The 14,640-nt window shown below is 48.5% G+C and overlaps 1 protein-coding gene across 4 annotated transcripts in view; it reads right to left on the reverse strand.

The window, feature by feature from the left end:
* The window catches only part of LOC129696582 (collagen alpha-1(XVIII) chain-like), a 294,981-nt gene that overhangs the window by 17,240 nt on the left and 263,101 nt on the right, over nucleotides 1-14,640 (reverse strand). For all 4 annotated transcript variants that reach the window (XM_055634627.1, XM_055634629.1, XM_055634628.1 and 1 more), the window contains 5 exons: nucleotides 13,814-13,903; nucleotides 10,402-10,430; nucleotides 4,699-4,827; nucleotides 2,056-2,200; nucleotides 1,142-1,206 (listed from right to left, as the gene is read on the reverse strand). In XM_055634627.1, coding sequence (XP_055490602.1) covers nucleotides 1,142-1,206; nucleotides 2,056-2,200; nucleotides 4,699-4,827; nucleotides 10,402-10,430; nucleotides 13,814-13,903 — 458 coding nt within the window. The remainder of the gene's footprint in view (nucleotides 1-1,141; nucleotides 1,207-2,055; nucleotides 2,201-4,698; nucleotides 4,828-10,401; nucleotides 10,431-13,813; nucleotides 13,904-14,640) is intronic.

The raw sequence follows: 14,640 nt of genomic DNA on the forward strand, positions 1-14,640 counted from the left end.
ATATCCAGCTACTATTGTAGGTTAGTAGCTGGATATTCTCTTGTTGGATATCATCATTTTCTGGCACTTGTGTGGCATGAATGTTACTTGCCACCTACCAACCCAGTCCAGACATTGTCCATGTCTTGCTACCTTTGAATGGGGATTGCTTCATTATTTGTGCAATCATCCTTTAGGAAGGAGATGAGGAGGAATTTCTTTTGTCAGAATAGTGAATCTGTGGAATTCTCTGCCGCAGAAGGCTGTGGAGGCCAAGTCAATCGATATTTTTAAAGCAGACATTGATAGATTCTTTGGAGAGAAGGAATGGGTGACGTTTCGGGTCTTCAGACTGAAGAAGGGTCTCGACCCGAAACGCCACCCATTCCTTCTCCCCAGAAATGCTGCTTGTCCCGCTGAGTTACTCCAGCATTTTGTGTCTACCTTCGATTCAAACCAACATCTGCAGTTCTTTCCTACACATACTGTAGATAGCTTCTTGATTAGTACAGGTGCCAAGGGTTATGGGGAGAAGGCAGGAAAATGGGGTTAGGAGGGAGAGATAGATCAGCCATGATTGAATGGCGGAGTAGACTTGATGGGCCGAATGGCCTAATTCTGCTTCAATCACACGACCTGACCACTCTAGAGCAGAGAATTCATAACACTGAGTGAGGGTGAAAACTGAGGGTGGAATCGAGCGCCCATGTGTATCATCTGCTGTGAGCCTATTGTTATCAACATCTTCCAGTAGACAAGTTCACAGGTAAAAATGCCTTGTTGCTCACAGACTATCATTCCCTGTTCACAGACTCTCCAGCCTGCTGAGAACTTTGTATATTTTCATGCCCCCGGGGTGTTGCTCACAGACTATCATTCCCTGTTCACAGACTCCAGCCTGCTGCGAACTTTGTATATTTTCATGAGATTCATTTTTACTTTTCAAAGGATACCTCTCCTGGGAAAACCCTCTCAACTCTTACGCAAACTATCTGAAGAAAGGAAAGACCATAACTGCAAGTCAGATGCGACCGTGTAACTCCTGGCATGAAGGACGCTCCAGGGATTCATGGCTGTTTTCTCCAGGGATTTCCAATGGAAAGGTTCAGCCTGCCCACGTTCCTCTACACTGCACTCATCTGCCAAGTCTTCTTACACTTACCAAGCTGCCACTGTCTCCTCGTCCTGGTGGGCCAGCTGGTCCTGGGGGTCCAGGAAGTGCAATGCCTGTAACATAAGAAGAACATGTCACTGAAAGGTGAGAACTAGGTTTCTACTCCAACGCGGCCACTTTGTAGCGCAGCGACGACAAGCTCCATTGGTGATGTAAAACCGAGGTATCTCTGGCTTCATCTTGATCTCCAGGCATCCGGGCATCATGCGGCCTTTGATAGTGAATTTGAATTCCCACTTCCCAGGGAGGTTCTACTGCAGTTGTACAGGGTCTTGGTGAGACCACACCTGGAGTATTGCGCACAGTTTTGGTCAACTAATCTGAGGAAAGACATTCTTGCCATAGAGGGAGTACAGAGACGGTTCACCAGACTGAGCCCTGGGATGTCAGGACTTTCATATGAAGAAAGACTGGATAGACTCGGCTTGTACTCGCTAGAATTTAGAAGATTGAGGGGGGTTGTTACAGAAACTTACAAAATTCTTAAAAGGTTGGACAGGTTAGATGCAGGAAGATTGTTCCCGATGTTGGGGAAGTCCAGGACAAGGGGTCACAGTTTAAGGATAAAGGGGAAATCCTTTAGGACCGAGATGAGAAAAACATTTTTCACACAGAGTGTGGTGAATCTCTGGAACTCTCTGCCACAGAAGGTAGTCGAGGCCAGTTCATTGGCTATATTTAAGAGGGAGTTAGATGTGGCCCTTGTGGCTAAAGGGATCAGGGGGTATGGAGAGAAGGCAGGTGCGGGATACTGAGTTGGATGATCAGCCATGATCATATTGAATGGCGGTGCAGGCTCTAAGGGCCGAATGACCTACTCCTGCACCTATTTTCTATGTTTCAGTATTGAACATCTAAAATTGAAATCTGACCATCAATATTGAATATCTGAGCGGACTCACCTGCTCCATAAATTCCCGGCAATCCTGGAGTTCCAGGGGGTCCAGGACGTCCTGGTGCACCCATAACTCCATATCCTGGAGGACCTGGTATTCCAGGAATTCCCGGCGGGCCCATCGGTCCAATAACAGATTCACCTTTGGGTCCCTGCAGGGAGGCAGGAAGTGAACCATGTGTAAAATTAACGAATTAAAGCCAGAAGAATTAAAAAGAAGAATTGAGATGCTTGTCTATCAGGCTGTAAAGAAGTATTTACGGCCTTCTTTTTTTTTTGTTTTCACGTTTATCAAAGCTGTAGTATGTTTCGTTTGTTTGGGTGATATTAAACGTGAGATCTGCAACAAAGTGGGAGCTAAAGGTATGCTGACACACTATGACGCTACCAGGTAAGAGAGTGTTAGCGTACGGAAGGGAACATGAGAAATTAGTCCTTGGTACTGAAAACGTGAAGAACGCCGTAAGACTGGGATTTTCAAGATTTCAAAGGATTATCCAGAAATGGCGGCGTTGTGAAACGGCTGCGGCTCGCCTGCAGTCTGTCTGTTTTTACTTTTTTTGTGTTGTTTTTTTGTCTAGTTCAGTTAAACTTTTGGTTATTAGGTGGTGTTATGTGTGTGTGGGGGGGCTGAAACAGGGCTTTCTGTCTCTCCCTTCGGGGGAATACGACTTTTTTGTCGTATCCCCCTTCTCTTCCCCCGCCTGAGCTGAGGCCTAATGGCGGAGCTGGCGGCCTCCAACCTGCAACCGACCTCGAGGATCCCGAGGTAGAGCCAGCCAGGACTTGCCAACGCCAGGCTGGCCGTCTTCGAGCTGCGGCAACGTTCGGGCAGCGGCACGACTCGGCGCTCCGGTGAGGGCGGACGGCGCGGGGCTGAGACACTCCTGTGTGGGCGGCCTGGTTACTGGCTGGAAGGCGATCATGTGTGGGCGGCCTGGGTCCCGGCTGGAATGCATTCCCGTGTGGGTGGCCCGGCTCTCGGCTGGAATGCGCTCCCGTGTGGGCGGCGCGGTGCGGGACTGAGACGCTCTTGTGTGGGCGGCGCGGTGCGGGGTGGAGACGCTGCCGTGTGGGCGGCCCGGTGCGGGGCGGAGACGGTGCGCCGGTGGCTGAGGCAGCGGTGACCTGAAACCGGGGTTCGGCCGCGGGCCAGTGGAGGACATCGTCGGGAGCTCGCAGGGCACAGGCTGGTGCCTGTTTTCTGGAGCTCCCGTGGCAACAGCTGCGTCCGCTGGACTGGAGGGCGGCAACTTCGACCACCCCCAGGCCGCGGAGCTTGAACCGCGGGACTGACTTACCATCGCCCGGTGGGGTATCGCCTCAGCGCAGAGGGAGAAGAGGAGGGAAGAGACAGTAACTCTAAGACTTTTGCCTCCATCGCAGTGAGGAGGTGCTTGGTGAACTCACTGTGGTGGATGTTAATTTGTGTTTATTGTGTGTTGTTATTATTACATGTATGGCTGCAGGCAACATCATTTCGTTCGAAAGGTCTGAATGACAAATAAAGGATTCAATTCAATACAAGAGGCCAAAAAATCATGCGATTATTCAGTCTGCCACTTGGTCCCAATAGGGGTAAATAACAGTACAATCAAAGAAGAGTTAAAGAGGAGGCTGCAGTCATCTTCATAACAGATCACAGTGTAGTGTTTTCATTGCAAGCACACTAATTCTCTCAAAAAGGTGCTGGGGAAGAACAGGTGGTCACAGATCCAGAAAGTGAAAGACCTGTTCCCACTCATTAACTGCATGTGATGCCTGTAATTGTAACGGAGGTTTCCTCGGACTGACTTTGAGCCCCACCGTGGGGCGTGGACTCAACATCGGAGCCGATCCCTTGCCTGGGATCACTCCAACCGCGGCCTGAGGACTTTACCATCGAGAGCTCGCAGTCTCGGGAGAGACCGAGTTGGGAGCTCCAACGACGCGGAGGTTCGACCAGCCCTGACGTGGGGTCAGATCGCCCGGCGTGAAGAGCTGACATCCCCCCCAATGCAGGAGCTTATCGCCCCGACGCGGAGGGCCCAAACGCTGTCAGCTACGGGAGTCAAGATCGTCCCATCGTAACGGAAGGCTTGAGGCCCCCGACAGAGGACAAAGAAATTAAGAGATTTGATATTTCTTTTCGCCTTCCATCATAGTGAGGAATGTGGAGTCACTGTGGTGGATGTTTATGTTAAAATGTGTTTCATGTGTTCCCTTGCTTTTTATTTGTATGACTGACTTGGCAAATGAAATTCCTCGTATGTTGCAAAACATACTTGGCGAATAAAATAATTTTGTGATTGTATTGTATTGTATTGTATTGTGATGCTATATTAAGATGAACGTCACAATTTTCTGGCAATTGGCATATTTCTAATACCATTCGGTATGGTGTGCCACTTTATTTGCCTCATGTATCTAGGTATAGTGAAATTCATTTCTGTCTACAGTACTGTAAAATTATCACTATACATAAGCACTTACATAATATTAGATAAGCATCTCAGATACAGCACAAGTGTATAGCAGCAGTACACTGAGACAGTATTTTCAAGTCCCAGTTGTTGTAAGTGCAGGGTTCTTGATCTGACCATTTGTCTTTGTCATAGTGAATGCATGGCTGAGGAAGGAATATGTTGATGTTTTCTGCTGAGTTACTTACCACAGGCCCTGGTCTCCCGTGAGGCCCAATGGGGCCTAGTGGCCCAGGTATACCAGGTAGGAACAAGCTGCCACCTGATTCTCCTTTCTCCCCCTTCTCGCCCAATGCTCCAGTGTCTCCTTTTTCACCCTTCAGAATAAAGTAAAAATAAATTTTATGACTCAGGATGACTGATGAAAAATTAACATTAACATTAACATTAACATGTCCCCCTCCCTTTGGAATTGTGCAATATGGTGCATACTTACACTTGAATGCAATATATATGCTTTAAAATGGATTGGAGCGTTTTTGAAAGGGGGAGGCTGTGCGATCACTGGCCTTGGGGGTACCCGGTGAGGGAGTGGAGCAACCGAGTGGGGAGAGCGTGTGGAAGAAGGGGGTAGGAACGTTTTGAAATTTGATGTATTAAAATCATGTTTTAGTGCACTGTAGAAGTATGATTTCAATGTTTTTTGTATGAAGTATTTTTAAGAGGTAACTTTTTAAGGGGTAACTTTATCCACACAAAGGGTGATGGGTGCATGGAACAAGCTGCCAGAGGAGGTAGTTGAGGCAGGGACCATCCCAACATTTAAGAAAAAGTTAGACTGATACATGGATAGGACAGGTTTGGAGGTATGGACCAAAAGCAGGTAGCGTAGCTGGGACATGTTGGTGGGTGTGGGCAAGTTGCGCCGAAGGGCCTGTTTTCACACTGTATCACTCTATGACTACATTATACCTCCACCATGCATGAATGCTTCAAAATCAAGTGATCGAGTTTTATTGCCATATACTCAAGCATAGAAACATAGAAAATAGGTGCAGGAATAGGCCATCGGCCCTTCGAGCCAGCACTGCCATTCAATATGATCATGGCTATTCATCGAAAATCAGTACCTCTTTCCTGTTTTTCCCCATATCCCTTGATGTTGTTAGCCCCAAGAACTAAATCTAACTCTCTCTTGAAAACATCCAGTGAATTGGCCTGCACTGCCTTCTGTGGCAGAGAATTCCAGATTCACAACTCTCTGCGTGAAAATAGTTTGTCCTCCATCTCAGTCCTAACTGCCCCCCCCCCCCCCCCTTTATTCTTAAACTGTGACCCATGGTTCTGAATGCCCCCAACATCGGGACCATTTTTCCTGCAGTTACAGTAAGTGAAAATCTAGCAACTTACTTCCAGCAGCCACTGGTTGTCCTCCAGGATGCACTCTCTCTCCTCTCAACCCCCCTCTCTCTCTCCCCTCCAACTCTCTTTCCCCCTCTCTCTCTCCTCTCTCCCTCTCTGTCTCTCCTCTCACCCCTCACTCCCCCCTCTCACTCTCTTCCCTTCCCTCTCTCTCCTCTCTCCCCACCCTCTCTCTCCCCCTCTCTCTCTCCCCTCTCTCTCTCTCCCTCTCTCTCTCGATCACTCCCTCCTCTCTCTCTCCCCCCCTCATTCTTCCCCTCTCTTTCTCTCCCCCTCTCTCTCTCCCTGTCTCTCCCCTCTCTCTCTTCCTCTCTCTCTCTCTCCCTCCCCCTCCCCTCTCTGTCTCGCCTCTCTCTGTCTTTCTCTTGCTCTTTCTCTCTCTCTTTCCCTCTCTCTCTCTCCCTCTCTCTCTCTCTCCCTCTCTCTCACCCTCTCCCTCTCTCTCCTCTCTCTCTCTCCCTCTCTCTCTCTCTCCCTCTCTCTCTCCCTCCCTCTCTCTCTCTCTCTCCCCTCCCTCTCCTCTCCCCTCTCTCTTTCCCCCCTCTCTCTCTCTCTCTCACCCTCTCTCTCTCTCTCTCTCTCTCCCTTCCTCCCTCCCTTTCTCACTCTCTCTCCCCTCTCTCCCTCTCTCTCTCCCCTCTCTCCCCTCTCTCCTTCCCTTCCTCTCTCTCTCCCTCCTCTCCCCCTCTCACATTCTTCCCCCTCTCTCTCTCCCCCTCTCTCTTCCTTCTCTCTCTCCTCTCTCGCCTCCCTCTCTCCTCTCTCCTCTCCTCTCTCTCCTCTCCTCTCTCTCTCTCTCCCCCCCTCCCCTCTCCTCTATCTCTCTCTTCCCCTCTTCTCTCTCCCCTCTCCCTCTCTTCTCTCCCCTCTCTCTCTCCTCTCTTCTCCCCTCTCTTTCTCCTCTCTCTCTCTCTCTCTTCTCCCCCCCTCTCTCTCCTTCCTCTCTCTCTCCCTCTTTTCTCCCCCTGCCTCTCTCTCTCTCCTCCCCCTCCCTCTCTCCCCTCTCTCTCTCTCCCTCTTTCTCCATCCCTATCAATTCTCAATCCTCTCCTCTCTCTAAAATGTTATTGGCCTGATAAAAAAAAACATTGTTATATCCTCTCTCTCTCTCTCCCTCATATCTGAAATGCCCTCCATCCCTCCCTCTCTCCATCTCTCTCCACCTCTCTCCATTTCTCCCTCTCTCTTTCATCCTCCTTCTCTCCATCTCTCCCTCTCTCCCTCTCTCGCTTCCCGCTCTCCCTGTCTCCTCCCCCCTCTCCTCTCTCTCCTCCTTCTCTTTGAGAGTCTGTCCCTTCGACACAGAGACTCGTGCGGCAGAGGCGCAACGCCCCCGACGCCCCCGACGGCCCGGGACACTCGTACTGTCCGGAGTGCTCCATGGCTGAAGCTGCAGCGAGCGACTCGCTAGCCGTGCAAATACTCGTCAGCCCCGCAAACTCACCAGTCCCGGCTCCCCGCATCTGTATCCGCCCGCTGCTTCCATCCCTCCCTCAGCCCCGGCTCTCCAACACCCGCGGAACATGCAGTTTATCCGAGTTTTGGAATTTTTGTTGATCACAGAATTTCTCACCACAAAGCGTGAGAAATTTCTGATCAGCGTGAGGGCGTGAGAGTTTGCTTGAGGGCGTGATTCTCACGCTCAAAGCGTGAGAGTTGGCAGCCCTGCTTATATTGTGTCTGCCATGATATAAAGGCATCCCAAAGCACTTGACAGCCAATGAGGTATTTTTAAAAATGTTGCCATGCAGGAGAGGCAACAGCCTTACGCTGGCATCATGGCACAGCGGTAGTTACTGCCTCACAGCGCTGGTCGGCACGGACTCAGTGGGCCAAAGAGCCTGTTTCCACACTGTATCTCTAAGCTGAACTAAACCAAGTCACAACAAAATCTGGTGGCATCGGCCAGCATCGTGACACAGCTGGTAGAGCCACTGCCTCTCAGCAGCAAAGACCTCGGGTGCTGTCTGTGTGGAGTTTTCACGTTTACCCAGTAACCACATGGGTTTTCTTCAGGTGCTCCGGTTTCCTCCCACCTCCATAGGACATGCAGGTTTGTAAGTTAATTGACCCTCTGTAAATTGCTCCTATTGTGTAGGGAGTGGATGAGAAAGTAGGATAACATAGAAATAATGTAAACGAGTGATCGATAATCACAGTGGACTCAGTGCGCTAAAGAGCCTGTTTCCATATCTTTTAATCAATCAAGATTCACAAAGAACATAGTGATACCGACCTAATAACAGAGATAATTCCTTTGGCCTTTTTAAAACTGGTGCTGCAAGACCTTTTACAGCCTTTTGAGAGAGCAGATGGGCCTCAGTTTAATTTTGTATCTGGCTGTGCAGAACTCCATTCATCCAGACTTTTGTGCTCAAGTCTCTGGAATGGGACATAGACATAGAAACATAGAAATTAGGTGCAGGAGTAGGCCATTCGGCCCTTCGAGCCTGCACCGCCATTCAATATGATCATGGCTGATCATCCACTCAGTATCCCGTACCTACTCACCCAGCCTATCCAAGTCACCTTGCAGGCATCCTCCTCACACCTAACACTGCCCCCCAGCTTAGTGTCATCCGCAAACTTGGAGATATTGCCTTCAATTCCCTCATCCAGATCATTAATTTTGGGACCTAATAACACAATCTCTAACTCAGAAACTGGGTCTATAATTAATCAAGGATTTCAACGATTGTTAAAATGCTGTAGAAATGCTGATTGCCGAACAAGATAATGACATTTCGCGATATCACATTTTTAGATATTTCGCTTCGGCAGCTTACAACCATATGATATGAACATAACTTCAAGCAACCCTTGCTTTCCCCCCCACTGTCTGTCCCCCCCCCCCCCCCCCCCCCCCCCCCCCCATCCTAGTTCTTTGACTAGTTCTACTGTCCTTCTGATTTAATTTCACTGATTGAATGCATTGTTGTCTCCTTCCCCTCGGCTAACAATGAACCATTCTACTCATGCTCATCTGCTTGAAAGGTGTCGTTTTCACACCTTACCCATCCATATCTCTAGTCTCCCTCTCCCCTGACTCTCAGTCTGAAGAAGTCTCGACCCAAAACATCACCCATTCCTTCAATCCAGAGGTGCTGCCTGTCCCGCTGAGTTACTCCAGCATTTTGTGTCTATCTTCAGATAATGACAACAGATCTGTTACCCAGATTTTATAAATGGATAACTTTGGATTGGGTGGCCTTGATAAACTGATCTTAATTTATGTTAAGTGCAGTAGGAAACATCTTCCTCAAAGCGGCCGGAGACATCAGTGACCACAACAGCCGCAGCGAGACTTCTGGGTACCCGTAAAAGGGACCACATCACCCCGACCCTGACCTCTCTACTGGCTCCCAGCACAGTACAGAATCAACTTCAAGCGCCTCTTATTCTTATACAAAGCCCTTAACGGGCTTGCCCCCCCCACATCAAAAATCTTCTAACCCACCATTCTACCTCCAGGTCCCTCAGGTCGGCCGACTTGGGGCCACTGACTATCCCGCGGTCTAGGTTTAAGCTCAGGGGCAGCACCTAGACTGTAGAATAGCATCCCTCTCCTCATCAAAACATCCCCCTCCATCGACTCCTTTAAGTCGAGGCTCAAAACCTACTCTCTAGCGTTTTGAGGCACTCTGAGGGGGCGCTGTGAACAGTTTCTGTATGTATTGTTAGGTCTGTCTACCATTGTATGTAGCATATCAGTACCTGCACTGAAGTACAGCACTTTAGTCAACGTGAGTTGTTTTTAAATGTGCTATACAAATAAAATTGATTGATTGAAGATACGGAGTTTTTGCACAGACTCCCTGGGAATGGGACTCTCTGTACAAGGACTCTTTGTAATCCAACATAAACACCAACTCAAGCAAGTCTAATGCCTTCTCTAACTTACTAAACCGTGTCCATAGCAGGGCTCATAGAATTATATTATTCATGTTATTATATGTTGGCATTAGCATATTGAAAACTCCATCTGAAGTTATCACTCAATCGGGCTACATTGATGTGAGAACATTTTCATTAAGGTCAGGCATTAAGGAACTGCAGATGCTGGTTTAAACCGTAGATAGACACAAAATGCTGGAGTAACTCAGCGGGTCAGGCACCATCTCTGTAGAGAAGGAATGGGTGACGTTTCGGGTGGAGACCCTTCTTCAGGCACCCCAATATGGGTCTCGACCCGAAACGTCACCCATTCCTTCTCTCCAATAATGCTGCTTGTCCTGCTAAGTTCCTCCAGCATTTTGTGTCTATCTTCGTTAAGGTCACGTCCCTTTGACTTTCACTAAACTGATCCATTACCACTGTGGTAGACTTACCACTCTGAAGGAAACAAGTGATAAAACCTGGCAACAGTTGATTTCACATGAATGCACCTGAGAGTAGGAAGTTTACCAACCCTGACACTTGCTGCTGTTGTAGTTGTGATAGCAAAGACTGACTGGCTTGCTGCAGAGTCTCAACATTCTCTATTTTCATTAAGATTTCTCAGCTTGGCAGCATTTTGCTTTGGTACTTACTTTATGGCTGTGATATGGTGAATAGGGACCTAAAAGAAATTGAAAACACGTAAAATTCAATGATAAACTTAAACAAACAAAATAATTAATGCTTAATTACCGAAAGTTATGCCATTCTTGAAGTTTGTACCCTGAATTGTAATATTGTCACTACATTGAAGCATCCTTAAGGGCCTGTCCAACTGCGGCAACCTAATTTGCGAGATTAGAAGAGTTTGTGGTCGACTCAAACTCGCAGCACGGTCGACACGTGGTCCTAGGAGGCCATAGGAGGTCACTGGAACTCTCCTTCATGCTCGAGGGGAGTTCCCGCATACTCGTGGCCTCAGTTTGGTCGAGGAACATTTTTCAGCTGCTGAAAATTATTTTGCGAGTAAACATTGGTCGGCATGGTTCTTTTGAACTGGTAGTGAAGTGGAGTGGGGTCGCTAGGCAGGCTAGGTAGCCGTAGGCAATCTCCTTTGCTGACCGGGCATTTTAATTGGCTCATTGGAGTTTTCAGAACCAAGGAAAACCGACCGGTAATGTTAAATGTCCACTAAACTTTATTAAAATTTGTCGGGCTTCTTAAATGTGTTTCCACTCCTTCTCCCCCCTTTCTCGCCCCTTCTCTCCCCTTCACTCCCCCTCTCTCCCCTTCTCTTTCCCCCTCCCACCCTCCACGCTCTCTAAAGGACTTACCGTACACTGTGCCAGCCGTCTTTTACCTTCCTGTTCATCGCGGGTGTGAATTTCAGACAGCGCTCCCCCGCTTTCCCTGGCCCCCACTTTTGTGATGTGTGTGTGTGTGTGTGTGTGTGAGTGCAGACAGTAGATCCGACTCGCGGTTTAATAGCTGAGGGTCGATCCAGCTGGAGGTTTTTCAGGCGAGTGCCCTCGAGCTTGAAGGTCGAAGACAGTCGCTGAAAGGTCGCGTCAGTGGGACAGGCCCTTTATGATGGACAACAGTTGAAGGTATTGGGGTGCCTGAAGCAGGGTCTTGACCCAATAGGTCACCTATTCCTTCTCTCCAGAAATGCTGCCTGTCCCACTGAGTTACTTCAGCATTTTGTGTCTATCTTTGGGCTGTTACCACATTTGTCAGAGAGCAGCTTGCGTTCTTCCATGGGGTGTACTACAACCCAGCAGAACTAATACCTGTAACTACAGCTGTCAGTTCTATAGTCAGAATAAAGGGCAGCCCTCCTTATGACTTTAGTTTATTAATGTATTGACACAGGCATTAGAATTGGGGGAGGGGTGGGCTATTAATTGCTATATGATAGAAAATAGGTTACATGAAAATAAGGCGGGAGAGTAGAATTGATGGGATTATACTGAGACCCACTAGGTGTCCTGTTCAGTTTATTGTCACGTGTAAAGCTTTTGCTGCGTGCTTTCCAGTCAGTGGAAAGGCAATACATGATTACAACTGATCAATTTACAGTGTACAGATACATGATACATGATAAGGGAATAACGTTTAGTGCAGCAAAGTCCGATCAAGGATAGTCCGAGGGTCACCAAAAAGGTAGATAGTAGTTCGGCACTGCTCTCAGGTTGTAGTAGGATGATTCAGTTGCCTGATAACAGCTGGGAAGAAACTGCCGCTGAATCTGGAGGTGTGTGACAGATGTATCATAGATCTAAAGTGTATGGATTGGATGAACAATTTACTTCCCTAAAATAAGGAGAAGCTGAGAAATATAAAAATGTGAGGTGGAGGAATACTGGGCAGTGCGTTTCAGTGCTCAGAATGTTCCTGACAGTGATTTGTGAAATATTTTCTGAGTTGCTCAGTCCCTATCCAGAATATCAAAAAAATAGGAATCTGAGGGGTAACGTTTTCACACAAAAGATGGTGGGTGTATGGAAAGAGCTGCCAGAGGAGGTAGTTGAGGCAGGGACTATCCCAATGTTTTAAAAACAGTACGATAGGAACATGGATGAGAACAGGTGTGGAGGGATATGGGCAAAATGCAGACAGGTGGGACCCATGTAGCTGAGACATGTTGGCCAGTCTGGGCAAGTTGGACCGAATGGCCTGTTTCCACTCTGTATCACTCTATGACTAATTCCCAATTCAAGTCTTTGCTGCAGTCCATGCCATTTGAGGGATGGGCCTCAATTTAATGTTGCACAAAATCATAGGCAAACACAGAGGGCGGCCATTTGGGGAGGATTGGGATTTTTTGTTTCCAATACAAAAGTGAGCTGAATTATTTTTGATTAATTGAGATTGGTGAATACCAAATATAACATGACATACCGTATTTCCGGCAATGAAGGCGCTATTTTTTACCCAAAAATAAGGCACGTAAATGTACCTGCGTCTTGAGGTTGTTAGCCTAGAAAGATAAACTTGGCTATCCCTCAGTACAGCAACATCAAGAACAATGTTGCTGTACTGGGGGATAGCCAAGTCTATCCCTCATTGCTGGCAGCTGATGGGAAGTGGCTGTAAAGTGGGAAGCGGCTGTAAAAGGACAGCGCTGCTGGGGGGGGGGGGGTGGGAGAGTTCCTTTCACAACGTGTGGAGAGTCTGGCCCGGATCAGCACGGGCAGGAGCGTTGAGAAGGAAGGGGTCGGGGATCATGCAGCAACTCATTCACTCACTGCTGCCATGGCGCTCAGGGCGCGTAGCCATTGCATTGTGGCTGGGGAGGGAAGTAGCTTGGGTGGCTACATGTGGCCCCCACCTCAGCTCCTTCTGCCGGCCCCTGCTCACTTCTGGCAGTGCTCTCCATTGGAACTCCTCTCTCCTACTGCTCGCCTCTCCTCGCTCATGTCAGCTGCTTCCCACAAATCCTTAAATTCCGACTGCTGCCGGGAGCAGGACATGGCCTCACTTGCTGCACTGGGTGACACTGCATGGCATTCACTGACCGGTCCGTGTCTTTCAATGTAGACCGGGCAGTCAGGGGACCAGCTCAAGAGCAAAGATCATAGAGCGGAGCTGATCAGCGGGGATGGATAACAGGACATGGGCGGCGGAGCTTACTCCTGTGTCAGAAAGAACAAGGGACCAATTTAGGTTACTCGTGCTGACACAGGAATAAGCCAACTGATTCAACTTGTCCTGGTGTGCTCTTGTTTTTCCCACAATCTCCCCACTTGCTGTCACCCTCCACCCCCCACCCATTCAGCCATTCAGAATGGAGGAGATCTGGAAGCCTTGGGCGAATTGAGTTGTTACTTTCTTTATTTTTATTTTTTATTTTAATTTTTTCGAGCGTGAGAAATTCTATGTCCCGCCAGCCTTTTTTCAAAATTTAGTAACTCAAAATGGGGGTGCGTCTTTGACGCAGGTGAGTCTTCATTGACGGGAAATACTGTAATCACTCTCAAATCATACAAGTGACGTTGTTAAAACGACCTCGTCCCGCACGTTTCAATTTTTAACATTGGAGAGGGATAAAACCTTTAACGATACCTGGTATTCCTGGGGAACCCTGCTCCCCCTTTTCACCTTTACCACCTTTCGTTCCAAGTAATCCAAAAGAACCTTTCTCCCCCTTCAGCCCTAGGAGAAACAAAACTGTTTAGTCTGCTGACACACGACTGTACTGCCAGACTCAATAACAACTTCATCAGCAAGTTCGCTGATGACACAACAGTAGTGGGTCTCATCAGTGACAACGATGAATCGGCGTACAGGATGGAGGTGGAGCTGCTCACAGGTTGGTGCAAATCCCACAACCTCATTCTTAACGTGGGAAAAACTAAGGAGATGGTGGTTGACTTCAGGAGGGCGGGGAAACAACACCATACACCTCTGCACATCGACGGAGCTGATGTGGAAAGGGTCAGCAGCATGAAGTTCCTAGGACTACACCTGTCTGATGACCTGACGTCCACGGCCAACACCACAGCTCTGGTCAAGAGAGCCCAGCAGCGACTTCACCCCCTCCAAAGACTACGGAAAGCAGGCCTCCCCACCACACACCTACGGACTTTTTACAGGGGGACTGTTGAGAGCACACTGACATACGGCATCACTTCCTGGTTCGGGAGCTGCAAGGCGTACGAACATCACCAACTGGACAGGATAGTGAAGACCGCAAGCAGGATTATTGGTGCTCCACTCCCCTTCCTGCTGGACATATACAAGAAGAGATGCATCAACAGAGCCATCTCCATCATCAAAGACCCTTACCACCCATCGCATGACTTTTTCACCATCCTCCCATCTGGGAAGAGGTACAGGAGCATCAGCTGCAAAACCAGCAGGATGCTCCTCAGCTTCTTCCCACAGGCTAT

The sequence above is a fragment of the Leucoraja erinacea genome, chromosome 4, assembly GCF_028641065.1.
Source record: "Leucoraja erinacea ecotype New England chromosome 4, Leri_hhj_1, whole genome shotgun sequence".
Classification (NCBI taxonomy): Eukaryota; Metazoa; Chordata; class Chondrichthyes; order Rajiformes; family Rajidae; genus Leucoraja; species Leucoraja erinaceus.